General features: G+C 38.9%; 1 protein-coding gene across 3 annotated transcripts in view; it reads right to left on the reverse strand.

Moving 5' to 3' along the window:
- abca12 (ATP-binding cassette, sub-family A (ABC1), member 12) overlaps positions 1-27,613 on the reverse strand; it is a 68,780-nt gene that overhangs the window by 36,659 nt on the left and 4,508 nt on the right. Inside the window, exons 6-36 of one of the 3 annotated variants that reach the window (XM_061054231.1) lie at positions 27,468-27,538; positions 26,016-26,183; positions 25,636-25,829; positions 24,776-24,894; positions 24,370-24,470; positions 22,861-23,007; positions 21,822-21,988; positions 20,904-21,037; positions 20,208-20,338; positions 19,747-19,911; positions 19,385-19,593; positions 18,886-19,025; positions 17,815-17,935; positions 13,624-17,091; positions 12,214-12,326; positions 11,647-11,714; positions 11,125-11,195; positions 10,621-11,043; positions 9,212-9,324; positions 8,645-8,712; positions 8,122-8,270; positions 7,906-8,036; positions 7,544-7,686; positions 5,339-5,506; positions 4,884-5,101; positions 2,850-3,791; positions 2,539-2,645; positions 1,163-1,269; positions 802-1,001; positions 400-476; positions 35-165 (exon numbers count right to left, since the gene is read on the reverse strand). In XM_061054231.1, coding sequence (XP_060910214.1) covers positions 35-165; positions 400-476; positions 802-1,001; positions 1,163-1,269; positions 2,539-2,645; positions 2,850-3,791; positions 4,884-5,101; positions 5,339-5,506; positions 7,544-7,686; positions 7,906-8,036; positions 8,122-8,270; positions 8,645-8,712; positions 9,212-9,324; positions 10,621-11,043; positions 11,125-11,195; positions 11,647-11,714; positions 12,214-12,326; positions 13,624-17,091; positions 17,815-17,935; positions 18,886-19,025; positions 19,385-19,593; positions 19,747-19,911; positions 20,208-20,338; positions 20,904-21,037; positions 21,822-21,988; positions 22,861-23,007; positions 24,370-24,470; positions 24,776-24,894; positions 25,636-25,829; positions 26,016-26,183; positions 27,468-27,538 — 8,564 coding nt within the window. Of the gene's footprint in view, positions 1-34; positions 166-399; positions 477-801; positions 1,002-1,162; positions 1,270-2,538; positions 2,646-2,849; positions 3,792-4,883; positions 5,102-5,338; positions 5,507-7,543; positions 7,687-7,905; positions 8,037-8,121; positions 8,271-8,644; positions 8,713-9,211; positions 9,325-10,620; positions 11,044-11,124; positions 11,274-11,646; positions 11,715-12,213; positions 12,327-13,623; positions 17,092-17,814; positions 17,936-18,885; positions 19,026-19,384; positions 19,594-19,746; positions 19,912-20,207; positions 20,339-20,903; positions 21,038-21,821; positions 21,989-22,860; positions 23,008-24,369; positions 24,471-24,775; positions 24,895-25,635; positions 25,830-26,015; positions 26,184-27,467; positions 27,539-27,613 lie in introns of all 3 variants that reach the window. The other 2 variants (XM_061054230.1, XM_061054229.1) reach the window with 2 other exon arrangements.

Here is a 27,613-nt window from a genome sequence, read left to right on the forward strand (position 1 = left end):
AAGTAGAGACATTATGGGGAGGATCTTGGATCACCATTAAGTAATTGTTTGGTAGAGTTGTGTTCATTAGGAGCTGGAGAGCAGCAGGGTCAAAATCCATGTATTGCTGAACATCCTCGACAAAGGCTGCTTCATTCCTCATCATCTCGCCGACCGTCGCCTCTTCTGGAAAATGAAGAAATACAAGTCCTCGTTGAAAAATACATTTTCATTAGTAGAATCATACAGTGTTTGTTTTCCATCCAAGTGAATTAATCTCAATAAAATTTCTGTTTCAAGTTAATTGAGTTTGAATGACTGTTAACCCTTTGCATCCCAAAAAGCACTATTTGAAAAGAGCTACAAGTGGCTGCGGGTCGGTTTTGGAAGAGAAGACTTTGTGATTTTGTAATGTCTCACCTAGACGTTTGATGTTAATGTTGAGGGAGTTCAGGCTGCTGGTGTTAAAGTTCAAACCCTCACTCATCACAGAGGTCCTGGAATCATACACACACACACACACACACACACACACACACACACACACACACACAGATGTAAACACAAGTACAAAAACAGAAACTCACCTTAATAAATAAATATAAATACAAATGTGCATTTTCCTTTTTCATAATGATTTTACTTTATTTCAGAAAGGCTCTCTGCAAGCTACTGTACATGGGCTTTGTCTTTCTATTTCTGTTCCACTCTGCCTAGTATTCCCAAACACATGCAAGAGGCAACTGTCTGATTAATGTGCTGATTACAAGTAAAGAAATAGGGAAGGGAAGGATCTAAGATGGTGTTGAGAGCATCCCCTACCAGTTGAAATTGACATCATAGGTGCTTGGATCTCCGATAACGGCCTCAAATAGTGCTTCAGACAGAGAGGTCGAGTTCATCATGAGGCTCTTCGCCACGATCTGTAGGGCGGGCATCAAGGTGTAACACAGCTGACCAGGCTCTATGGCTAAGGTCGACATCAGCATGCGCACAGTTTCTGTTTTCTCCACAGAGCACACCTAGGACAGATCCGCCGTGTGAATAACTTCAACCATGAGTACTTTATGAATTACAGATGTGTTTTTTACCCACAATGAAGCGTGACAGTGATTTCAGACGTTTTAAATTAATCATTTTGGCATTTTGTTGCACGATAAATGGTAGAACAAATTTAGTAAACCTGGGCAGTCAAGTTGTCTAGTTTCTCTATGAATCTGGAGTCTGTCAGGTCGATCTGGAGAAGCTCAGAAGCGATTTTGAAGGTATTTTCCATGAGGAGCAGGTTCTCTGTAAAGGTAGGGAGGTAGGAAGGGAGGGGGGGAGAAGGAGAGGGGAAAAAATGTTGATAAGAGAGAGGTTATTAGAGTTAGACAGACGAACAGCAAAGTGAAGGGAAAAGAGGGCAATAAGGTCTGTAAGGTGACAGAATAACACGACATCCCACTGGGCTTCATTACAACTCGCACCATTACGGGGCGGCGGCGTCAGGCAGCGAGCAGCAAATGATGTGCTTAAAGTGAAGCCTTGTGCAGGACTGATGGGGGCCAGGAGGGCCGGCAGAACTAGACGCTGTCGTGCATTAAAACACATTTGACAATCCCTAAGAAAGGCACCACCTCAGGCAGCTAGGCGCGATGACAGAATATTTAATTAGGCCAAAATTAGACAATGGTTCTGTTTAATCTCAGGGTGCTCAACACCTACAGGCCTTTGCAATAACTACTGTTATGTGTGTAAGTGTGTGTGTGTGTGTGTGTGTGTGTGTGTGTGTGTGTAAAGAATATGAAAGGGTTTTTTTTTGGAGGGGAAGTAAAGCCCCTGCTGCTTACGAAGTGATTGTATGCACTGAAAACATTATCACACAAGCACAGACGCCAATTAAAAGGAGGTCATAGATGTCCACTTGTGCGAGCGCAAGGGGAGACGTTTAGCGAGGGCGGACGGGATAAGTGATTGAATTCTACTTTGCTAATGAGATTTAAAAAGGTGCTGAGTGGCTTTCTGCTGGAGAAGGGCCATATGGCCTTGGGCTCTTTGGGAGCTCAAGCTAAGCTGATGTGAAGTCTTATTCCTCATATCTGCGGAATGAATTATGCCACACTATAATCACGTATACAAAAACAACAGCATTAACAAAACGCTTTACGGTCTTCCCTTAGTTCCAGAGTAGCTATGAAGGTCAGAGATAAGGTTGCCTTGCATACTGTGTCACAGTTTAATGGCAAAGACTGGCAAACTGTGTTTGTATGTACATACTGTGACGGCGCCCATGTAAACACCAGCTGAAGCATCACTGTTGGCAGTACAGCAGTTTACAGTAAAGCATAGCTGCACAATAAAGCTCACATTTAGCAGAAGCATGACTTAGCATTAGCAGGGGAAAGCTCACTAAAGAATCAGTTGTTGAATTTAATTTGAACAAAGGATAAAGCATCATTCATTTTGAGATCCTGCCACTGAATAATTAATGCACATTACTCATAGTAATGTTGCCCTTGGTCCAAGGGCTGTCTGAAACTTTTTCAGAGAGATAGAAGATCCCAATCGTTAAGTTACCTGGAGATTCACTGGCAAGCGCTTTGCTGATTTTCTGAAGCATCGTGGCGAACAGAAAGTGATCGGGAATCATATCAGCAGAGTTCTGCAGGAGTTCCATTGATGACCTGCAGAAAATGTAAACAAATAGAGGAGCCAACAGAGTAATAAATTGATCATTTATAAAGCAATGGGGCAAGACTTCAAAGCAGATGGTATTATATGAATAGGCTAATATTATCTGAAGTCAAGTTAAAACAATATAAACAGAGAAAGAAATGCCTTTTTTCTTTCTCCTGAAGCCATATTAGAGAAGTGCAAATAGGACTTACGTCTCAAACATGCCAGGGAGAGTGAAAAAGGAAAGCATCCCCATAGTAGCGTCTATGGTGTTTTCCTGAGAAACATTCAAGTTCCAGGACATGTCGCTGGTAACTCCCTTTATCACAACACCTAGATCAGGATTTGCAAAGAAAACGTGGACTGTTTCCATTATGTCTTCTGTGGTCGGGAGGACTGAGAGGGCTTTGAACATGGTATGGTAGTCAATGTAGAAAAGGTCAATGAAGTCATCCATGGGACTCCTCACTGGCATCCATTGGGCGTCCCGTTTGCGTCGGACCCCATTCGTATGGTTAAGACCTGTCATGTCCTGCTGAAACTTGCCATGATGGAAGTTCTTCGGGCCCAGAAGACCACCAGTCATCACTATCTGCCTCACCATTGCTACAATGTTATCAGCGAGGTCTTCAAACAGCCCCATGTGTGCTGGCATGTCCATAATCATGTTGGTAAGAGCAGACAAGAGAGGCCTTAGGATGTGGAAGATTTCAGCCAGAGCCTCCGTCAGCATATCCAATCCATACTCCTCAGTGGAGGCCAACCATGCAACCATCTCGGCCACCTTCTGCACCAGCAAGTCGGTGTCATTAGAAGCCAGAAAATGCTCCAAGCCTTGGTAAACCACAGGCACATCCTCAAACATCTTCATCAAAAATTTGACAGCTTGCCTCATCATGTCAGTTAGAGAAGCTACATCGATATCAGAAAGGTTTCCCAGCATCATGGAGGAGATGTCCTCTGATGTAATGTTTGAATTATTTAGGAATATCATGACTGCTTCTTTGAAGATGTCCTCAGATGAACTGCTGTCTTGAATTTGATGGTAGTTGTCCAGGATGTGATGTAGTGCTTTCTCTAAAGCTTCGATGAAAGGCTGAAGGGATGGGGCCACCATTAGGAGCTGGTCTGTGAGCATCTTGAGCGAAGACAAACTGAAGGGAGGACAAATACAATGAATGTAAAGTAAACTCCGTAAAACAGAAAAAATATCAATAGAGTTAAAAACTTCATTGAGTGTAATACCAATAACATTGCAGACAAGAGACAGAGGGCCACCATCCCACCAACTTCTTTAATGCAAAGCAAAGCATTTCTCTAATTTATTTCATCAATACAATGATCCTGATCATTTCTTCCAGAAGTAATATTTCTCCATCATCTATCTTTATACTTATTCAGTAGTCATAGTTTCCCATTTCACGCTCCATCATAAACTGTGGAGTCTTTCTCCTGTGATCAATGATCTATAACTCATAGACTCACACCTGATTGATTCCCTGCGATATGCAGACTGTGATCACTATCACTGTGCCCGGCTCATTATTGCAGCTGGCATATAAAGGGAAATCAATTTTAAGAGGATGTCTCAGCTAGCTAAATCATGGTTAAGCAGCTATCTGTGCAGGCCTCCCTGTTTTCAGGGAAAATGGCATTAAATTAGGCAAGCAAAATGCAAATTGGATCTCTCCAATTCCTCGTGTAATTATATTTGAATCAAATTGGCCTGGCTGGTGTAATGTGGATAATGCTGTAACAACAAATGGAGCAGTGAGTTCATGTACAGGTGAGTCTGTGGGTCTATGCAAGAATGCCACTCTTACTGTACCAGAAAAGTTCTAAAGTGAAAAAGAAACCTGCTAAATATGATCAGAATGAGTTTTGTTTTTTTTGGCTGCACTTGTATGGTATGATTGCATTGCACTGTCCTCGTATCCCGTGGCTTCAGTGTGGTCGGGTTTGTCTGATCTACTAAGGCCTCTGTCAGAGAAAAATTTGGAACAAAAGATGGATTTCTCTTCATGTGCCTTTGGACCATTACAAAGAAAGCTGTTGCTCTTTCATTCAGCTGTACTGAAAGTGATGTATTTTTTGTGTAGGTTTTAAGGGTTTATAAGCTCAATTTGATTAGATATCTTGTGGGGAAAAAAAGGTTATAATTACATGGATCTGGAAAACCTAGTTTTTGTGTTTTCAAGTAATCATGTAAGCAATGCTTTAGCCAGGTTAGATTTGCGTATATTCACCTGTTTAGCAGCTGCAAATCCTGGAGCTGCTTTTGCCAGTGAAGCTGCGCCTCAGGGCTCAGAGGCTGTCCTGTCAGCATGGAGAGGTGGCTCGAGAAAGTCATGATAAGTGTCTGTGCCACATGTGTGCGGTTCAAGCTGACTTGGTAGACCGATTGTAAAGTCTCGACAATCCTTTCAGCTGTGGTATCCACTGTCATTGGTCCCATATTCATGTGCTATACAGAAAACACAGAGCAGGGATGGATTGTTAGTAATATGGCATATTGCTCTGTGTGTCAATACTGCCATCAAGTGGTGGAACTGTTAAATGCATTGTATGGGTTTTTAAAATAGGGTGTACACTGTATAATAATATTGAGGTCCAATCTGAGAAAAAAAATACAGTATGTAATATTCCAAAGTTATTATTTGTGATTGAAATTTCCTGTTGAATTTTGCATGAATGCACTCACACTCATATTCAGGTTGCCGTAGACAACTTGGGCTTCCATGTAGGCTTCTAGAACAGGCCGCAGGTTGAGGTTACACCACATAGCCATGGTTGCGTGGCTTAACCCCGCTGCCTCTCTTACAGGATCCCATGCTTTGAGAACATCACTGCACTCCAATGTGCTATTAGCCTAGAGGGGCAAAACATCAACAAAAAAGACAAATGTATTGTGTTTCAGACACATTGTATAGAGGAGACAGGTTTAGTTAGACAGAGAAAGATGAAGAACAAAGTATAAGCGAAAAGGCAGGGACACGAGGGAATTAACACAATCTCTGTGCTCATGCAGTTTACAGTGAAGCAGAGAAAAGGGCAGGAGTCTCACACAGGTATCATCCCTTCTCATAGACCTAAATACCAGGTACACACCCACATGTACTGTATAGACATAAATACATACAATGAATGTGCATACAGTAGGTCAGCTATTGAGTTTCTGCCATATTTTAAATCTCTAACAGGTTGTAAGAAGGTTCCCTCTTAGGTAAACCCATAACAACGAATAACACTTTAATAATACTGTTTCATTATACAGTGTACTGATAACCTGGTATGGACCGGATGGTATCAGATAATGGCCTTAATTACTTTTAGACCGCTAGTGTTATCAGTACATGAGAAGGAATGTTCTAAGTCCAGATACTATTAAATAAGAAACATAACAGTAAATGCAATACTAATTGTACATTTTGAATGTACTGTACATATATATACCGGTACATTGAATAAGCTTTAATAATGAACCTTGAGAATCAGAATCAGCGCTTTCTTACTGTTAACTTTGCAATAAGAAATTATTTTAATAGTAATGTAACTTGCCATTTTTCCCTGTTTGCAGTCTTTTATGCTAAGCTAATCTAACAAGCTGTTGCTCTACTTTCTCTTCATATTTATTATACAGGCATGTGACATATCAATCTTCTCATCTAACTACCAGCAAAGCAAGTAAATACGCTATTTGTTTAAATAATACAGTTAACATATGATAGATACCAGTTTAGTGCAAACAAAGCTCAATAAAATGATATCAAATACAACCACTCTTCTGCAAACCTTATATTTATAAGGCTGAATCTGTAATCTATGGAAACAATTAAGCGCTGGTGAAGCAGTACTGATGTTTAAGTCAAGATTGGTTGCAAGAAAGATGGAGGTGCGAAAATCTGAGTAAGCCATGTCTCTAATATATTTACTTCATCAAATAGTGGATTATTGTCTTAAAAATATAGGAAAATATATATTAAATTTAGTAGCTATTTCTGAACCTATAGCCATATGTTGATACAAGCATGGGCATTGCCAGAGGGGGGCGACGAAAGTTCTGCATTGCAGATACAAAAAATGTCATGTCTGTGAATTTTTTTGTTGATCAAATGATTTTCCATATGTGTTGCCAAATGCAAAGCATGTCTTACCTCTGACTGTGGTACATTTCTACCTTTAGTTGAGGCATAAATAATTTAGTCAACAAAACCCAAACAACATGTAGTAGACAGCTGCATACTGATAAATAAAGGTGTTCAACAGTCATGTTCACTGTACTCATGAGTGTAAATGTTATTAACTGTAGTTACCTGCTTACTTCTTATTCTTCTGGTCTTATAATCTATGTATTTTGTCTTCGTTGTTTTTTGTCTTTTTTTTTGTCTCTTATTCGTTTTAATTGTACTCTCGATGTCATTGTACATGAGGGCTTGCCGTCAATGATTTCTCGAGAATAAATAAAGGTAAAATAACAATAAAAATAAATGTTACCAAGTTATTTTTGTCCCACTGGTATGAGAATGTTTTCTGTCAAAGTCTGTATGAAGAGTAGATAAGCATACAAAAGTATATGCAGGCAGGTGCTGAAAAACAGCATGTCCTCGCTGTGCTCTGACGTCACTGAATCATTTGGAAACTATCACAGATAAAGATGTGACATAAGATGTGACACCATGAGAGATAGGCATTGTTAACAGCAATACAGCATGACCATTCGTACCGTCATACAGTAGCTTTCCTCTCCACCTCACTTTGTCTCTCTCACACGCACACACTAACTCACAAGCAAATGTTCAGACAACACTCAGCAAACAACTGTAAAGATACAGACTTCTACAGACCATATCACTCAGTGATAAAGTATGTACAAGTATTATTTGAAGGAGAACAGTGGCAGTCTAACCTGCTGAGCCGCCTGCACCGTGTGTTCAATGGCAACCTGCATTCTTTCTGTGACTTCAGTTAGGTTAAAGTGACTGCTGTTCACAGATTGTGCAATTTCTTTCATCAGGGTCACCATGGGCTTCTGAAGGCTAAGTCTCATCACTGTGAGGGAGAAAGACAAATAGTTTAAACAACATAAAATAGTCTTTACAAAAAATAACTTACATAAAAAAGGTAACAAGTTAAAACATTTGTTCTGTTTGTTGCGAAGAAAATGTAGGACACCCTGTTCTGGTACTTTTAAGGTATGTGATGTTATGTTTTGAAAGGTATGCTTTGCAAATGTAAGAAGACTGCCATGCTCATGAGGAGTGTTCTCACCATTTTCTGCATGCAAGTTGTTCACCAAACTTCCTACGATTTTCTCAAAGAGGGGGACAACAGATGAGACACTCTCCCACAGCTCTGTTCCTTCAAGGAGTGACAGTAGGGCTTCTAATATGTTTTCAAGTCTGTGAAAAAAAAAACAGGGCATTGGTTAAGGGGATCACATAAGAAGGTTTGTTTTTCTATCACAAGTGTGTATATGTAACGTACTTGTCCCACGTGACTTGGTCCGCCTTTCCAGTTATCACCTGCTCCAGTATTGGGGCTAGCTTAGCAAAGCCCTCAAGAGATGAAACAGTTACATGTGAGGCTGGACCTCCCATGATGATTGACCAAAGCATGCCCAGGAATTTCCCCATCTTATGATAAAAAACAAGGGACACATGTTTCAAATATTTATGCAACACAAAACTTTACCTACAAGGTTGTGTTTCACATGTCCTTTGATCTATGCAATACGATAAGAATGCTGAGTGCAGGACAAACATCTTGGATAAAGATCAAGTAAGGTTTTGTTTGACTGTCTATGATGATAAATGACTGTCTTTCAGTGCCCTTACAACCAGCAGACATGTGCTTTGGCAGAAGGGCGTTGGTATAACAGTCCAGTATTTATTTAGAATGTAAAAACATGTTGCACACCTTTCCAATGTTTAATTTTCACCAAAATGAAACCAACAAAAAAAGAAGCAACTTGTAATGCAAATATACAACATTATTTGTTAAGCCTTACCTTTCCAATAATCATGGGCACATTTTCTGCTGATGCATTCTCAAACATTGCCCAGAGACTCATGTTGCCTAAAATCACAAAAAAAAAAACTGTGAACTTTGATTTCAATATTAAATGTATACATTTTGCTATTATTTCATTTCTTTATTTTTTCTAATACATTTTTTGCAGGTTTTTTCTACATTAAAAGTTGTCAAATTTCATCACATATTTTGTTCATCCTGGCACATTTATATATATATTTTTCAAACATACAAGAATACATACAACATAAAGAAATGAAATAAATAAAGAACCGTACTCTCTTAATTTAATTTAATTTATAGACATATTATTCCACTCCATCTGTTTCCTTTACCCATTTACTCCAGTTACTCATGAATTCATCTTCTCTGTTTCTTAGCCAATAGCCTATAACCTATTATTGCATTTGTTATTTGGAGTGACATGTCTTAACATTCTCTAATTCTTGAAAAAACAAAGTATACAATGCAGCCTGCACGCCATCTGAGTTCATCAAGATTCACATTTTGGCCCCCCACAATGACACAGAGAAGCTTGACTTGCCTTGGCCAGACTCGAGGAAGAAGTGAGTGATGTTGATGAGGGTTGAAACGTAAGCCTGGGCAGTGCTGTTTGGCGGCAGGAGGCTCTGGACTGTAATCAGCTCGTTCAAAATTCTTAACAAACAAAGCACATCAATATTTCAGATCTGGGCATGTCTTATCAAAAGGTCATCATGTCTAAATACATGTTATCAAAGCATTTAATTCATTTCTGTCTTGTTTCAGTTATCTATCAAGACCATTGGGTGCGAATTACAGTATGATCAGTGGAATGCATACGCCTGCTGGTTATTGACTAAATGACTTTTTGTTAAAAAGTTGGTAGGACCATACAACAATAAAAATGCTTTAGTACCACTTACTGTACTTTCAGCTCTTATACACAGATGAAAAATAAATAAATACTTGTTATACTCTTTTTAAAGTCCATTTATGTACACTAATCTGATTAATTGGGCAGTCTGGGCAAACAACACAACTGATTTCATTTTAAAGTTGATAGATTAATAAACTTACATGCTTGGAGTTGTATTTTCTCTCCGTAAAATGAAAGCAAGTCCTATGTTAACTGTCTTTTCTTGTTCTGTTTTGGTCTAAACACCTAAGCAGCTAAACGATCCACTATGTTCATAATCTTGGAGATGCCTTTGTCCACTGGTTTGTGATGGGCAGCAAGTACAGTGGGTTTATAGAGTATTTTATTGAAGCTCCTTACTGTTTTGTGTGTAAACCAAAACAGTGGAGTTGGGGGCTGTTAAACCAAACCTTTGAGCTTTAAATTAGTCAAAAGCTCTGTACAACTGAGGGGAACTAGAGTCCACTGATAATGTGTGTGCCAAGACACTTAATACATAAACATTTATTACGCCTTATTCTAAAGCAACCCAGTGGGACCTACCTAAAAGCATTTATTTGTATTACTATTTTTGGCCTTTATCATCTTTATTATATAAGACAGCTACGGAGAGAGAAGAAACATTGGGAGGACAAAGTAGGGGATAATATTCAGCAAAGAGCCAAGGTCGGACTATAGCCTCTGTAAATGGTTCACGCATCATAACCACTAGGCCATCTGGCACCTGCTAAAAACATTTATTCTACTAACTAATAACAATCTTAGATCCCAAAACCCTGTCCAAGATCTTGAGTATTAGTTCACTTGGCTTATCATTTAATATATATATCATACATACTGAGAATCTTAGAAGGAATCTGTTGGTGTATTTCTAATTTATAATATAAATGCAACAATATATTCTTCGTTGCTGCCAATGATACTTTGGTATACTTTTGTTGATGAGCACTATCAAGATTTTTTTGAAAAATGTAAACAAAATTCAATGGTAATGCAAATGAAATTAAATGAGAAATTCAGAAAATTCAGAAAATTCAGAAAGAAAAAAAACTCACATGTGATTCCAGCCGTCTGGTCCACTGGCCATGAGGCTGCTCTCAAAATATGTGGTTGCTACTTTGATTCCAGGTAGTAGGTATTCTGATATTTCTGGTAATATCGTTTCGATGACATTCTCAACATTCTTGAGGATTTGGATGGAGACTAAACGTGAGGAATCAAAATTCATGTCTGGTTGGACAATGAGCTTAAGTGAGTTATTCACAATTTCCAGGATGTTCTGCTCGATGTATAGGAGTGTGCCATTGGTGGTTGCACTCAGGATCTGCATAGAACTTTGGACTGCTTCCAAGATGGCTGCTATGAAGTAGTCACTTTGAATGCCACCTGGTTGCTCTGCCACCAGTAGGGCATTTTTCAGGGACTCAGTGATTTTGCTGATGATGGAAAGGTAGCCCAATTGTTCAGTGTTTTCAAGTCTGTGAAAAAAAACAGGCATTGATTAAGGGGGATGACATAAGCAGGTTTGTTTTTCTATCACAAGTGTGTATTAAACGTACTTGTCCCACGTGACTTGGTCCGCCATTCCAGTTATCATCTGCTCCAGTATTGGGGCTAGCTTAGCAAAGCCCTCAAGAGATGAAACAGTTACATGTGAGGCTGGACCTCCCATGATGATTGACCAAAGCATGCCCAGGAATTTCCCCATCTTATGATAAAAAACAAGGGACACATGTTTCAAATATTTATGCAACACAAAACTTTACCTACAAGGTTGTGTTTCACATGTCCTTTGATCTATGCAATACGATAAGAACGCTGAGTGCAGGACAAACATCTTGGATAAAGATCAAGTAAGGTTTTGTTTGACTGTCTATGATGATAAATGACTGTCTTTCAGTGCCCTTACAACCAGCAGACATGTGCTTTGGCAGAAGGGCGTTGGTATAACAGTCCAGTATTTATTTAGAATGTAAAAACATGTTGCACACCTTTCCAATGTTTAATTTTCACCAAAATGAAACCAACAAAAAAGAAGCAACTTGTAATGCAAATATACAACATTATTTGTTAAGCCTTACCTTTCCAATAATCATGGGCACATTTTCTGCTGATGCATTCTCAAACATTGCCCAGAGACTCATGTTGCCTAAAATCACAAAAAAAAAAACTGTGAACTTTGATTTCAATATTAAATGTATACATTTTGCTATTATTTCATTTCTTTATTTTTTCTAATACATTTTTTGCAGGTTTTTTCTACATTAAAAGTTGTCAAATTTCATCACATATTTTGTTCATCCTGGCACATTTATATATATATTTTTCAAACATACAAGAATACATACAACATAAAGAAATGAAATAAATAAAGAACCGTACTCTCTTAATTTAATTTAATTTATAGACATATTATTCCACTCCATCTGTTTCCTTTACCCATTTACTCCAGTTACTCATGAATTCATCTTCTCTGTTTCTTAGCCAATAGCCTATAACCTATTATTGCATTTGTTATTTGGAGTGACATGTCTTAACATTCTCTAATTCTTGAAAAAACAAAGTATACAATGCAGCCTGCACGCCATCTGAGTTCATCAAGATTCACATTTTGGCCCCCCACAATGACACAGAGAAGCTTGACTTGCCTTGGCCAGACTCGAGGAAGAAGTGAGTGATGTTGATGAGGGTTGAAACGTAAGCCTGGGCAGTGCTGTTTGGCGGCAGGAGGCTCTGGACTGTAATCAGCTCGTTCAAAATTCTTAACAAACAAAGCACATCAATATTTCAGATCTGGGCATGTCTTATCAAAAGGTCATCATGTCTAAATACATGTTATCAAAGCATTTAATTCATTTCTGTCTTGTTTCAGTTATCTATCAAGACCATTGGGTGTGAATTACAGTATGATCAGTGGAATGCATACGCCTGCTGGTTATTGACTAAATGACTTTTTGTTAAAAAGTTGGTAGGACCATACAACAATAAAAATGCTTTAGTACCACTTACTGTACTTTCAGCTCTTATACACAGATGAAAAATAAATAAATACTTGTTATACTCTTTTTAAAGTCCATTTATGTACACTAATCTGATTAATTGGGCAGTCTGGGCAAACAACACAACTGATTTCATTTTAAAGTTGATAGATTAATAAACTTACATGCTTGGAGTTGTATTTTCTCTCCGTAAAATGAAAGCAAGTCCTATGTTAACTGTCTTTTCTTGTTCTGTTTTGGTCTAAACACCTAAGCAGCTAAACGATCCACTACGTTCATAATCTTGGAGATGCCTTTGTCCACTGGTTTGTGATGGGCAGCAAGTACAGTGGGTTTATAGAGTATTTTATTGAAGCTCCTTACTGTTTTGTGTGTAAACCAAAACAGTGGAGTTGGGGGCTGTTAAACCAAACCTTTGAGCTTTAAATTAGTCAAAAGCTCTGTACAACTGAGGGGAACTAGAGTCCACTGATAATGTGTGTGCCAAGACACTTAATACATAAACATTTATTACGCCTTATTCTAAAGCAACCCAGTGGGACCTACCTAAAAGCATTTATTTGTATTACTATTTTTGGCCTTTATCATCTTTATTATATAAGACAGCTACGGAGAGAGAAGAAACATTGGGAGGACAAAGTAGGGGATAATATTCAGCAAAGAGCCAAGGTCGGACTATAGCCTCTGTAAATGGTTCACGCATCATAACCACTAGGCGATCTGGCACCTGCTAAAAACATTTATTCTACTAACTAATAACAATCTTAGATCCCAAAACCCTGTCCAAGATCTTGAGTATTAGTTCACTTGGCTTATCATTTAACATATATATCATACATACTGAGAATCTTAGAAGGAATCTGTTGGTGTATTTCTAATTTATAATATAAATGCAACAATATATTCTTCGTTGCCGCCAATGATACTTTGGTATACTTTTGTTGATGAGCACTATCAAGATTTTTTTGAAAAATGTAAACAAAATTCAATGGTAATGCAAATGAAATTAAATGAGAAATTCAGGAAAATTCAGAAAATTCAGAAAGAAAAAAAACTCACATGTGATTCCAGCCGTCTGGTCCACTGGCCATGAGGCTGCTCTCAAAATATGTGGTTGCTACTTTGATTCCAGGTAGTAGGTATTCTGATATTTCTGGTAATATCGTTTCGATGACATTCTCAACATTCTTGAGGATTTGGATGGAGACTAAACGTGAGGAATCAAAATTCATGTCTGGTTGGACAATGAGCTTAAGTGAGTGTTTCACAATTTCCAGGATGTTTTGCTCAATGTATGGGAGTGGGCCATTGGTGGTTGCGCTCAGGATCTGCATAGAACTTTGGACTACTTCCAAGATGGCTGCTATGAAGTAGTCACTTTGAATGCCACCTGGTTGCTCTGCCACCAGTAGGGCATTTTTCAGGGACTCAGTGATATTGCTGATGATGGAAAGGTAGCCCAATTGTTCAGTGTTTAAAAAATGAGCCATTGTCTGCAGCAGGTGGTGGAGGTCGGTCAAAGTGATGGAGGCTGTTATGTTGGGGTTTCCCCATTGGAGCATGCTAGTGAGGATCAATGGGACATCTGGTTGATTCATCCACTTCTGTGTGATGTCGAGGTATTGTTTAATTTCAAGCTCAGCAGCATGCAGAACAGTTGTGTTGAAAAATGGCTCCATACCTGGGAGGTTATTCTGAAACTCTAGGTTAGCCTTTATGAGTTTGAATAGACGATGGAACATATCAACTGCTGTTTGGCCAATTTTAACCACCCCTGCACCATCTATTGGGTGCTGGATGATGTCCATTAGATGCTCAATCTGGTTGCTCACAAACAGAGTAAAGTCTGTCTGTGCCAGCTGCAGGGTCACTTGCCTTTGTGTGACATAAAGGATTGGATGTAGGAGTTCTGACAGTGAGCTGTGCCTGGTGATATTTTCCACTCTTTTCAAGTACCAATCCAACATCTCCAGATACACTTTCTGAGCATACATTGGGTTTTCAGTCAATGTGCTGTTAAAAATGTTGTTAAGTGGTTCCTGGTTACCAGCAAGTTTGATCAGATCTTCCAGTACTGTGATTTCTTTCATGATTTCAGGAGTGTTCAAGTGGTTTACCTGGAGGCCCATCTTGATGTTGGCCAGTGTTGTGTTAAGAACGTGTATGACAGCTGTGTCAGGATTGGAGCTGAAGTCAACATGGATGACATCTTGGATTGTATTATTGACGATTATTGGTAGAAGAGAGAGAAAGGCTGTCTCATTTTGGAGCACAGGCAGGTTTGAAAGGAAACTGCTGACCCCGTTTATCAATCCATTAACACACTGGGCTGTCACTATCTGGTTTTGTTGAGGCTCAAAGCACTTTAGAGGACTGATGGAGGAGTTTTGTGACAGAAGCATGCTAGTGAGAACAAATGGGAAATTGGGCTGCTCAATCCACTTCTGTGTGATGTCGAGGTATTGCTTAATGTGAAGCTCAGCAGCATGCAGAACAGTTGTGTCGAAAAATGGCTCCATACCTGGGAGGTTATTCTGAAACTCTAGGTTAGCCTTTATGAGTTTGAATAGACGATGGAACATATCAACCACTGTTTGGCCAATTTTAACCACCCCTGCACCATCTATTGGGTGCTGGATGATGTCCATTAGATGCTCAATCTGGTTGCTCACAAACAGAGTAAAGTCTGTCTGTGCCAGCTGCAGGGTCACTTGCATTTGTGTGAGGTAGAAGATTGGATGGAGAAGTTCTGACAGTGAGCTGTGCCTGGTGATATTTTCCAACCTTTGCAAGTACCAATCCACAATTTCCAGATAGACTTTCTGAGCATGCATTGGGTTATCAGTCAATGTGCTGTTAAAAATGTTGGTGAATGGTTCTTGGTTAGCGGCAAGTTTTATCAGATCTTCCAGTACTGTGATTTCTTTCATGATCTCCGGAGTGTTCAAGTGGTTTAGCTGGAGGCCCATCTTGATGTTGGCCAGTGTTGTGTTTAGGGTGTGTAGGACAGCTTTGTTAGGATCGGAGCTAAAGTCAAAATGGATGACATCCCTGATGGTATTATTGACGATTAATGGGATCAGGGAGAGGACGGCAGTCTCATTTTGGAGAACAGGCAGGTGTGTTAGGAAACCACTGACACTGTTAACAAATCCCATAACACATTGGGCTGTCACCATCTGGTTGTCCTGGGGTTCAAAACACTTCTGAGAATTGATAACATCCAATACTTTTGACATTAGGTCATTGATGTTGGCAGCTCCAAATAGTGAAACCATATTGTTCAACTCCTCAAGAGTAAGGTTTGACTGCTGCAGGGCATTCTGGACATCAGAGATGGTAATATTTGGTGTAGCCATGACCAGTGTGATAAAGTAAAGGGCCTGATTGAATGTTTCTATATAGGCAGCATCATTTGAGGACAGAAGGAGTGGGAACATTATGGACACGATTTCCTCATATTCCTGGTCAATCGGGAAAAGGTTAGGCAAGGCTATTTGGATGTTGACATCACCGTTGGCCAAAAGCACCATGTCTAGTGTCTGATTCAGGAACTTGAAGATTTCTGAGATTCCATTCAAACAGTCATGACCTGCTGTACATTTGGCTAAATGACACTGAAGAGCTTTGAAATCCTGGAAAAAGAGATCAGCATCCTGATGGACCTCAGCTGGTAGAAATGCAATAAGTTTCTGTGCAATGATGTCCTGCGCACCATCTGGTCCTGCATCAATCAGGCCCTGAAGGCCCTCTGGGGTGAGGAGTTTGACAAAGTCCTTGGAAATGAGGTAAAGGTCTGTGACTTGTGCTGCACTCAGCTCCCCATTTGGTAACAGAGAATGTTGGACTCTTCTCAATCTAAACAGAGAGATGATGAAATCTTGAAGCTGGCGTATGTACCCAAGAATACTGTTTGTTGGGTCACCGTTTGGAGATTCTGTCACTGTCTTCAGAAGCTCCATGGCTCTGAGGATGGTCTCTACAATGCCTGGTGAGGTCTGGTTGATGAAAGGTCGGATGGCTTCGATAAAATGTGCTACATCATCAGGGTGGAAGTAGCCTGCATAGGTTACCACTTTGTGTCCGATGAGGTTGGAGAGGGACATGGTGAGGTTACCCTCAATGGAGAGAAACTGCATTATCAATCGCTCCAGTTGATGCATGGTTGGATCTGTCTCATTGAAGGTAAAAATTTTCTGGTTTTGTCTAATAAGTTTGGTTGCAACACCGAGCACTGTAGAGACATTGATGGGACCATCGTTGTAGAGCAGAGGCAGCAGATGGGTCAGACCAGTGGACTGTAACAAGTTACTGACAAGGGGATCCATGATGTCAGAGTCAGCGATGTTTTCATCAGGAAGCATGGTGATCTTCTTGACAAAGTTTTGCAGGTTATGCACCATGTTAATCAGGAAGTCAGAGAGTGCATCACCAGTTTGGATATTTTCTTTCAAAAATGATCCAACCACAGACTTTAGGATGTCACTGTACACATGTTGCAACAGATTCACAGTTCCTTTGAGAAAACTACGGAGAAAAGAGGGGAACATGACTGAATATTAGAAATGTATCTGTATTCAAAATATTCATAACAGATGCTGGCATAATATAAAGCTATTGATTGTTTCATTAAAGTCTTAGCAAAAAGGGAATGGGGTTATTTCCTACTTGGGTTGGGGAAGGGGGTTGTTGCCAGTTTGGGGGGTTAGACAGAGGGAAAAACCACATACTCACATCATTCATTTGTAACATGAGTAATAGGTACAATGTGTGTTATTTAGGCTGATAAGGCTGGTTGGTTGATGCATGTCAGCCACTGTCAATGGATTATGGCATCATCATCATTGCCAACCCTATATCCAACTTTCTCAAACGTTTTCTTTAAAGTAGATGTTTTGATAAGTCAACATCCTATCAAAAGTTGAAAGTTAATAATAAACACAATATTCATACACATATAGCAATGTTTACATATCTCCAGAGGTAAGGCCTTTGCACACTGAGTCTGCTTTTTTTCCAGATGCGCACATACACAGGGATGTATGCGAAAAACGAAGAAAATTGAACCAGTTCCAATAAAAATAATGATGGACCATAGTTTCTGAGTCAGTGAGCAAACCAATTGACATAATATGAGATTGTATTTCTTTTTTAATGTGCGTCAACTTTGGATGAAAAAAAAATGCACTCAATGTTCAATGGCTTTTAATAAGAAATTATTAATATACCTTAACAACTAAAAACACTTACTTCACCAGGATGTCTTGGTTTGGTGACATCAGTGTCTGAGTCATTGATGTAACAAACTGCGGCCAGTTAAAACCAGTTTCAGTGTTACAATTAATGGTGGAGCTGGAGATGTCCACAGAACCTAAAGAGGAAAGTAAACATTTTGCATAAAACTTGATGAGGTAGCATTTATTTCACTTTGTTTAAGAAATCAAAACTTCGTTTTGGTGAAACTTGTGTTTGCATTTGAACGATTGTTGTCAGTTTAAGATTTTTTTTTAATACACAGATTCAGAATCAGAATCAGAAGAATCAGAATCAGCTTTATTGGCCATGTATGCTTACACAGACAAGGAATTTGTCTTTTGTGAACTGTGCTCTCAAAGTAAAAAAATATAACATTAAATAAAACAAGCAAAGATTAATATGGCTAAATAAGACAACAGTGCAGTAGTATAATATGTAATTATCTAACAGATGGTTAAAATACATGAGGTAGAGTTTTACAGTATTTACATTAAAGGTGTGAATAGATTAATGAGGAGGATAATATTACAGTATTTACATGATTAAGTTATTGAACATAAAATGTGTTTTAAATAGTCTTATGTACATTCCCAGAGGGTGTTTGGATTCAGGGTTACCGGTATTTCACAGTATTTCACAGATTCACCCTATGTATGTCTTGATTGACATGGTCCAATGCCAAATCAAGACAAAATGGATCATTACACCTAGAAGTCATGGTTCTCTAACTTAACTAAGCAACCTTTGCCATCAATGGTTGATCATGATGATGTTAGACTAGCAACAAAAGAATCATTAGGAGAATCACGGGTAGCTCCCAATAAGACTAATGCAGCCACCAGCTGCCCATGTTTGTAAAGTTAGAAATCAAACTATTGTTAATTATTCGGTTAATACAACCCAATTCTGAGTTTTTTTGTGATCATCGGGACAAAGTAAAAGTGTCTACAATTTTGTATTAGGATTCCCTTCAGAGATGACAAAAAAAAGAGTAACTTCAGTAGTTTACATTTTGATGCAATGTAAGAAAAAAATAGAAGAAAAAAAGGTAAAGGTTGAACTCACAGTTTGGTGGCTGAGTAGTGACCTGGTGATCCGGCCTGTAGTTCAAGACCCAGTTAACCATGTAGAAATAGTCCTTTGCCTGGTGCCATAGCTGACTCTTTTCAATATGTCCTCCCACATTCACCAGAACCAAAAAAACACTAAAAGCAAAACAGAGCAAATAACAACACTGTTAAACAGTGAAATGAAAACTAAAAGCATGAGATAAGACAATGTGCACATTATCTACTCTAAAAGTAGCTTCTTTTTTTATTGTGCCTCCTAATCACCTATATTGTTCCATTTTACTTAGTGGACTTAAATTGGCCAATTGCAAAGACATGTTTAACTTCAGTGAAAATGTTTTCACTGGAGTCAAAACTTCTGACAATCAATATTTCAGAGGACATAACTTTCTGTGATCAGTCACGTGTATATCTAAAGCAGTACAAAGTACACGAAACATGGTACTGCTCTGGAATGAAACTCTGCAAGTACACAATGAACACTTTCCCATCACCTTTGTTGAAGACTCCAAGTCACATCATGAGTGCTGTTGTCAGGCATCCAGTTCGCCCAGTATGCTCCACCCAGCTCCTCTGTGGACCTGTCCACAAACATTCCAAATTGCATGCTGTTGTTGTTCAATTTTTGCCACTCAGAGAGAATCATGGGAAGTGTTACATTGTAGTCTGCGTTGCCCATGAGGGTGCTGTTAAAGTCTTGTGCCTGTGGAAACACAATATGAAACACATTTAAAGTTGTCTTTAAAATCCAAGAAGTTCCTCAGCTGTACATATACAGTACATAATCTCACAGAATAACACGTTCAGGAAGCATATTACTTAATAATGAAACGATTCAAATGCTCAGTAGCCTTACTGATTCAACAAGTGGCATCAGGCCCAACAGTAGAACCTGTTCTAGGTTGGAGCCGCTCTCGCAGATCATTGACCTCCACACCTCCACTGTTACAGATTCCGTGTTGAAGAGCCACTCGAAGGTACCAAACACATCCTCACATGTTGGAGGCTCAGATGCCGTAATCTAGTAAAAGAGGGAGACACAGCACCAACTGAATCATTTTTGCTACTTTAAATGTTCTTCATGCTACTGCATTCCATGTGCCACCGCCTCGAGTCAAAGCATAACATGTGACAGAGTCATTTTTATGAGGAAGAAATTACCAGTAATAACAGGTTTTCTATGACTCATCTAAACCATTATTCATCTCACAAATAGATAGAAAAGATACCCCGAATTACAAATAGAATCACATAACATCGTCCTATATTTGATTGATGCCTAAAGGCTTTTGGTCAGAGAGAATACTGATAGTTTACCTTCATGATCGCCTCCTTTACACTGTCCACGACGTGACCTAACCACAGGCTTGCCTCGGACTGGTTTGTCAGCAATGTTAGATAGGTTTGTTGGAGTTGATCCGCATCTTTCAGGACACTGGACATTATTTCTGCAAACCAGGGAAAAATTTGACAAAAAAAAAACAACGACAAACAAAGACAATGCCAGATTGGTTAACTACATCACACTCGGGTTGTTATAATCAAGTGTAATACATTTCCTTTTGGGGTATCCTGGTGTCAATTTTTCCCACATGGTAACTCCTCTAGTCTTATTTTCCATAGAACACTTTGAATCTTACATCAGTCCCCAGAGAAAGGGTGTGAACGTGTCCTATTTATTTCTAGGTTGTACTGTTCATGTACAGCTCGACAAGATAACAATCTTGACTGTGAAAGCATGTGAGCAACAAGCTTCAATTGCTGCACAGTGTCTCCAATAAATATGTTGCATTTAAACCTCTCTTGCTGTTTTCTATTAAGGGCTAAAATCAAAAGATGTTTACACTTGTATGTTCCAGTCTAATTCTTTACCAGGGATATCATTTTGACAGCAATAACCACTGTCAGCTCAAGTGAGTCGACACCATCAAGAATAAGCAGCTAGCTTTTAAGGTGTTAAAATGAAAGTTGTTAAAACCCTTACTGATGAAAAGTCATATTAAGTCATCTCACCGTCAACAATTTCAAGGGTCAGTGTTGCTATTTTCATGGACTGGAAGCCAGATCTAAGCATGCTATGGACCAGCATGTCCACCTCAGGCACCAATTGTATGATCTCCAGTATCACTTCACCAACTTCCAAAAACCTGCCAAAACAAAGGTTCAAATCAAAATAAAGATTTTGCTGATGTTTGCTGATATTGGAGACCCCTGCAGACGAAATGGTTCAAATAATCTCTTTGCTGATTTTATACTGTACATGCATTATGTAGTACTTTAGTACAAAAAGAAACATCCTTCTGTCTTCAAACAGTCAAATGTCTCTCATCAAGAATCCTTTCTGTGGAAAATGTCACCACAGCGAGCTTCTAATCACATTGTCTGAGACTAACCCAGCAGCACTGATTTAAGGCAATATGGTTTAATAACAATAAAGAAATGATCAATCTAGCTGCTAATGCTCTGGTTTGCTTTTGTAGGTCACATGAATACATGAATATTCATTTCATTCTGTTTTATAACCTGTGAAAAACTCATCAGAGGAGATTTAAAATGTTATATAAAAACTTTTCTTTAATTTGACCAGTTTTGGCTTATGATGAACAAATTTAAAATTCCCACTTATTGAAGTTTTTTAAAAACTCTTTAAACACATTTTAACACCTGTCTAACATTGTTTCCAGTTAAAATTATTTATTAGCATGAGCCCCATATACAGACGCTATAGTCCCGTAGCAGCAGCCAGGGGTTCCAATAAAACCTCGGCCCTTTGCTGCATGCCATCCCTCACTCTCTCCTCCCAACATTTCCTGTCTCTCTTCAGCTGTCCTATCAAATAAAGGCAAAAATTGCCCAAAAATATATCTTTAGAATTATAATATGTGCTTCACAGCTGTTTGCTTAATTAAAAACCCACATTAGTGTACTTACAGCTCCTCCTCAATGTTTTGTGGCTGTGTTTCTATGCTACGCCGGGTCCTTGGGGTTTGGGAGCTATGCGGTTCTCCTTGGATAGATCCTTCCATCAGAGACTGCAGCAGCCATTTGGCAAAGTGAATGTCACGCGGAGCAACATGCTTACTCCATGCCAGGAGAACCTGGGTAAAATGTTGTTCATTAGGAGTGGGTTGCAAAATGTAAGGGTTTTTTTAGAATATTTGCTACATTTAACATATACCAAAAGTTTATCTTTTTCTGCTAAGTTGCTGTCTCTTATTATCCACCTCTAAACAATGAGTCCTCTCTTTTACATTTTTTTAACACAAAGTAAAATTCAACCCTGTGCAGCAAGAAATAAGATGGAATTCTATCACAATCTGCTGATAATATATCTTACGTTTTAGCCATCTTTAGAAAAAGTACATACAGTACAACACTGCTATTTGTATACAATCCTGTGCGATATACATCAAAGGGTAGCTTGAGATGGTTATGGTTAATGAAGTACACACTCTTTCACTTATGAATGGAGGTATGGAAGCAGGAAGCTGAGACAGGTAAACTGAATGATAAATTAATACTACACTGTATGTCATTTGAAAGAACACATCTGCCGGCTATTATAATATTAGACATGCAAATCACTCCTATATATCAGTGTTAGACAGCCTCTGAGCGAGTACACATACTAATGACAATGTTAGCTAACAGCGTCTGATTGGGAATTATCTCATCAAAACACATCTACTGTAGTGGCAGTGCTAATTAGACATGTTAGAGGTTTCTGTTCCCCAGGTGCAACCTGGGAGTAGCACTTGCTTGTTACTATAGCCAACAGCTTTTTCCTGGCCGTGGACTAATTACTCGGCACACTCTGAATCTAATTGCCTGTGAAGGGGGCACTGGTGAATTAATTTAGGATCAGAAGAATACAGATAAGCATCCTATGAGACAGACAGTAAGGAAGAGAGAGAAGACAACAGAAGTTGTGACTCATTCCAGGTGTCTTTTCTCTCAATTTCCAACTTACCTGCTTTGCTGCCTTGTCAGAATCGATCCAGCCAAGAAGCATATGCACAGTGCCAGTACTGCACGCTGCTTTTAGCCACAATGAGTTAGCGCTGTTGTTGCACACATGCTCATGCAACATGTCACTGTCCATGGTGAGGGCAATGGCCTACAGAAGAGAGGGGGATTACAGTGAATAGAATGAAACTAAAGTCTAACTTTTACACTTTGTTTATAGAATAGTAATCAGTACACAGTAAAGCAGAGGTGAAAGAGAGTTTAATCCAGGGATCCAAAGTTAGGTGTTGTTATTCATAATATGCTAGCTGTTCTTTTCAGTTGTTATAGCTAAGCTATGCTAACACAAGATACTCTTTCGTGGACGAGAGACATGAAACCAGTTTGGGAGTAGAGCTACTGAAATATCTGATCTTGATCATTGCAATCTTCAGTGATGGGCAAGCTTTTTGTGAGCCGAGCTACCACTCCACGTGAAAATTTGCTTTACTGCATCGAAGCTATAGGCTACCCCAAAGATAGCTTTTTTCATTGAGCACGTTTACAGTCAATGCTAATTGTTTATGTTTATGTGTACTATAATTATATGCTATATAGGCAACAACATAATTGCAAGCAAATGACTCGGGCCAACTTCAATAACCTTTATCATACTTCTATATGTTATACAACTGGTTTACTTGACCTAGATAATATAAGTTCAACATACCAGTCCTTTAATGTTTCTGTGACTGCCAAAACAATGTTGTGTAAATAAACCAAGAACTTCTCACGCGAGTCTCGCTCCATCACAGCTGGATATAATTTTGTGTGCTTCTTCAAAGTACGGTCAATTAAGGATAAATAAGGTACAGTAGTGCTAGAATCAATTTGTCCTCATCCTTTCCCTCTCTCCCCTTAAGTTCCAACTTTTCTAGTGTTTCTATATTTATTGTGCTTCTCTTCCCTCCTATATGTTGTCTAGTATGTTGACAAGTTGTCAGCTGGTGTTTGTAGTGTGCACTGGTGATGGTTAATTTAATAGGTGTGAGTTATGTTTGCTTATTTGAGAATCAACTTAATATGTGTCCTCATGTTAGGTGAACTCATGCTAGTCTGCAAATCTGCCAGCAGCAGAGACAATCTAAGCAGCAGATCAAAGACCGGACAGTGATGTCACTGTCAAGAGTACAGTAGATAATACATTTCAGACTACAATAGCGATTAACTTGGGAAAAAGTATCTTGTGTGGACGCTAATGCACTACGTGATCAAGAAACAGCTATGCTACTGAAAAGCTGTTTTAGGCAGAAAACAGCAATGCTACCACCAAAGCGGCTACTTTTAGCAATACTATTGCTCGACACTTGCTATATTTAATATAAAAGTAATTCTGTCTTAGTAAAGGTTTCTACTTCAGGTTTTTAAACAGTTTTGCTATCCCCTTTTACTTGAATATACTCAAACATATCTCCCATTGTTTAGTGTCTTTAATGTACTATAAAGCGTTATATAATGACTTGTCAGCACATACCTTGTCGAGTGGTATTTCAACCTCCTGTAGAACTTGTTTCACCATTTCACTTAGTGAGTCATTCTGCAACTTGACAATCTCTCCCAGATGAATGGACACCTCTGTGAAAAAACATCACAGACCCAATGACTTAAACTTAACCGACTACATAGTTTTGGTTTTTCCGTATCAAAGGGGAATGCTGTTTTGGTTTCCTTGTAACTAGCAAGACATCATGTCTAATTAAGATCCAACGAATAACCATTACCACAACGGCTCACTGAATAATCAGGGTTTCACTACGTAGCATATTAATTTTTAAAAACACATCTAATGAACATTAAAGCTATTTGAATCAAACACCTTTAAGGTAATTAGATCTTTGTGGCTGACAGTATGTTCAGTAAAGCAGATGTTGCAAAGTTACCTTTTCCCGGCCAATTTTGAGCATAGTGGATGGTTTTGAGGCCAACTACGAGCATCAGCTTCACAACAGAAAGTGGGGCATCTGCTTCTGGATATTTGCTCTGGATGGCGTGCATGGCACTAAAGGAAGCACAGAAGAAAAAAACATTTGATGCTCAAACCAGGACACACCCTGAAAGAAATGCCTTACATACAAACACGTTTACCTTCTTCTACTTGCTACTTTGCAAACAGCACTATAGCGTTAGTATTTTAAAGCCAATACAAAAACAGTATATCTATACTGATGTACCAGGGTTCAATTCTATTGTAAATCAGTTCAGATTTTTTTTAACTATCCCTTCATTTTATACCAAAACAGGGAAAGATGGTGTCTAGGGCAAGAAGCTCTGATTGAAATCTAAGCTAAAAATCATGAGGAAATCTTTGACTCTTGCATTTAAATAAGAGTTTTTGGGGCGCTGGGGGCCTAGAGGTTAGGTCTCACCACATGCACAGAGGCTGTTGTCCTTCAAGCAGGCAGACGGGGTTCCTGTCCGACCTATGGCTTCTTACCCACACTCTCTCCCTGATTTCCAACTTGAGCCACTGTCCACTCACATAAAGGCATAAAGGTCCAATAATAACTCTTAAATAAGAGTTCATGCATTTAAATTCATAGTAAAATAAAACTGGAAACCAAAGTCGTATTTACTTGTTTTTAAGTCGCATTGGACTCCACCAAAGCTTTTGTAGCTTTGGATGATATTTAGAGTGGCTGTACTGTTCTGTTATTCTACTTCATGTGTATTAACTAATACACAATTTCACACAGCTGCCTTTCATTCATTTTGGATTGCTCCTTCATTGAAAGTGCATTACCCCTGTATGTTGGCGAGTAGGGTCTCTGTGCTGTGTAGTGCTTGGTCAATAGAACCAGATGAGAAGAGCTGAGGAAGAACTAAAAGGCTTTCCCACAGCGATGTCTGATTCTGCAGTTGATCAAAGAGCACAACGGCCATCCCAGCATATGTTGCCATCTCATCTGGTTTACTCAGCATCAGATCCATCAGTATCTGACAACCAGAGTGCAAAGATCAAAACATGCACAAACCTTTTTTTTTTTTTAACTTAAAACATACATTGAATAAGAAGTTAGAATCATCACACTGTAATGCTAATAACAAGTTAACACATGCAGGGGGGAAAAAATCACATCTACTGTAGGGTATGTATGCAGGGAAACACAAACACACACTAACCTGGTTGAGTGTGTTGAGTGACACTTCAAACACAGTTTCATTGGACTTGCAGAAAGTGACAACGGCAAAAGAAAGGGGGCTTGATGCCACGTTTATCATGGGGAGCGTCACGGCGCACATGGCTCTCTTCAGCATGTTTGCTGACTCCAGCATTGTGTGTAAAGTCTCCTGCAAAGGATATCATTTAGATAAATTCAGAATATTAGTTACAGAGTGGCCTTTTTAAGTTCATGAAATACTTTCAAAACAAATACTGCATCACAAAGTATCTGTAACATCAACACATGAATCTATGTTCAATCAAAATATCGTATGTATGTATTTACTTTTGAAGAACTGGCCCTTCATTGCTAACTTGTCCACTGATTTAAAGGTCACATATTATGCTAAATACACTTTACAATGTTTTTCTTACACTAATATGTGTCCCTAGTCTGTAGGCAACACCCCCCAATTATTAGAAAAGTCCATCCTCTCCGTCTTTTGCCTGCTCCACTTTTTAGTAAATATGCTCAAACAGGTCGTTTGGAGATTTTCCAGTTGTGGCATCACAAAGGGCAGTAACCCCTCCCCCAGGTGGGTGACACTCCCGGAGCTAGCTGTTTGTTCTGCCCTCTGAGTCTGCCTTCTGACTGTAAACAGGGCATGGTGCAATACAGCCCAAGCCACCCAAGAACTTTTCAGAGAGGGGGCGTGGTCAGACACAGCTCATTTGCATTTAAAGCTACAGACACAGAAACAGCCTGTTCTGAGCAGGAATGATAGAGGGGTTTATAGACATGATACAATTCAGGATCAGAGTGGATTTTTAGCAAGAAACTTCAAAGACATGTTTTGGAGAGCTCTGATACTTGTTGAAAAGGAGTTTAATATGTGACCTTTAAACAGTTATATGAATGAAGTATATTTCAGATTAAGAGATATGTTTATTAGCTAGTTATGTTAGCCAGGCTTTAGTACCAGACGTGGGTCTGAACTCAGACTTGACCGCTCAGGACTTGATTGGCATGAGACTTTTTTTATTTTGTCTCGAGGTTACATTTTATAATTGGTCAACATGTAATGCCAGTTTTACTCTTGGTTTTTGTGTTGCAGAGCCATTTAAAAATGGTCTTCTCTTTCGTAACATCAGAGCAGTTTTTAGGTGGGTGGTTTGAAGTTATTTGATAGGTGGCTTAAATATTTTCCAAGAGGGCTTCATTTGATATAAAATTCTACTGTTTAGGGACTCTTTATTGGCTGTGAAAGGAAAACAGAAATCTGATATTTAATACATAATATAATGAGGCACGTCTATGAGCCTTTTTTTGTTAGGGACTAAGGGTTCTTTTGTAGATAACAATGACCTTCATAGAAGTGGCCAAACAAGCTTTCTATACTAATGAGATGAATCACTGGAACAGGTTTTTCCTAATTCACAATAGTTTTTTGTTTTTTTTAAATAATACCCACATTATGGTCCAGAAGAGTCTCATTGATGTTCATGAAAGTGGCTTTCTTCTCTCTTCCTTTGCGAGACGAACCTTTAAAACATGGAGATATTGTTAAATTAATATGATACAAATATATCTACTGTAATACATCTCTCCTTTAGATGG

The sequence above is a fragment of the Labrus mixtus genome, chromosome 13 (genome assembly GCF_963584025.1).
Source record: "Labrus mixtus chromosome 13, fLabMix1.1, whole genome shotgun sequence".
Classification (NCBI taxonomy): Eukaryota; Metazoa; Chordata; class Actinopteri; order Labriformes; family Labridae; genus Labrus; species Labrus mixtus.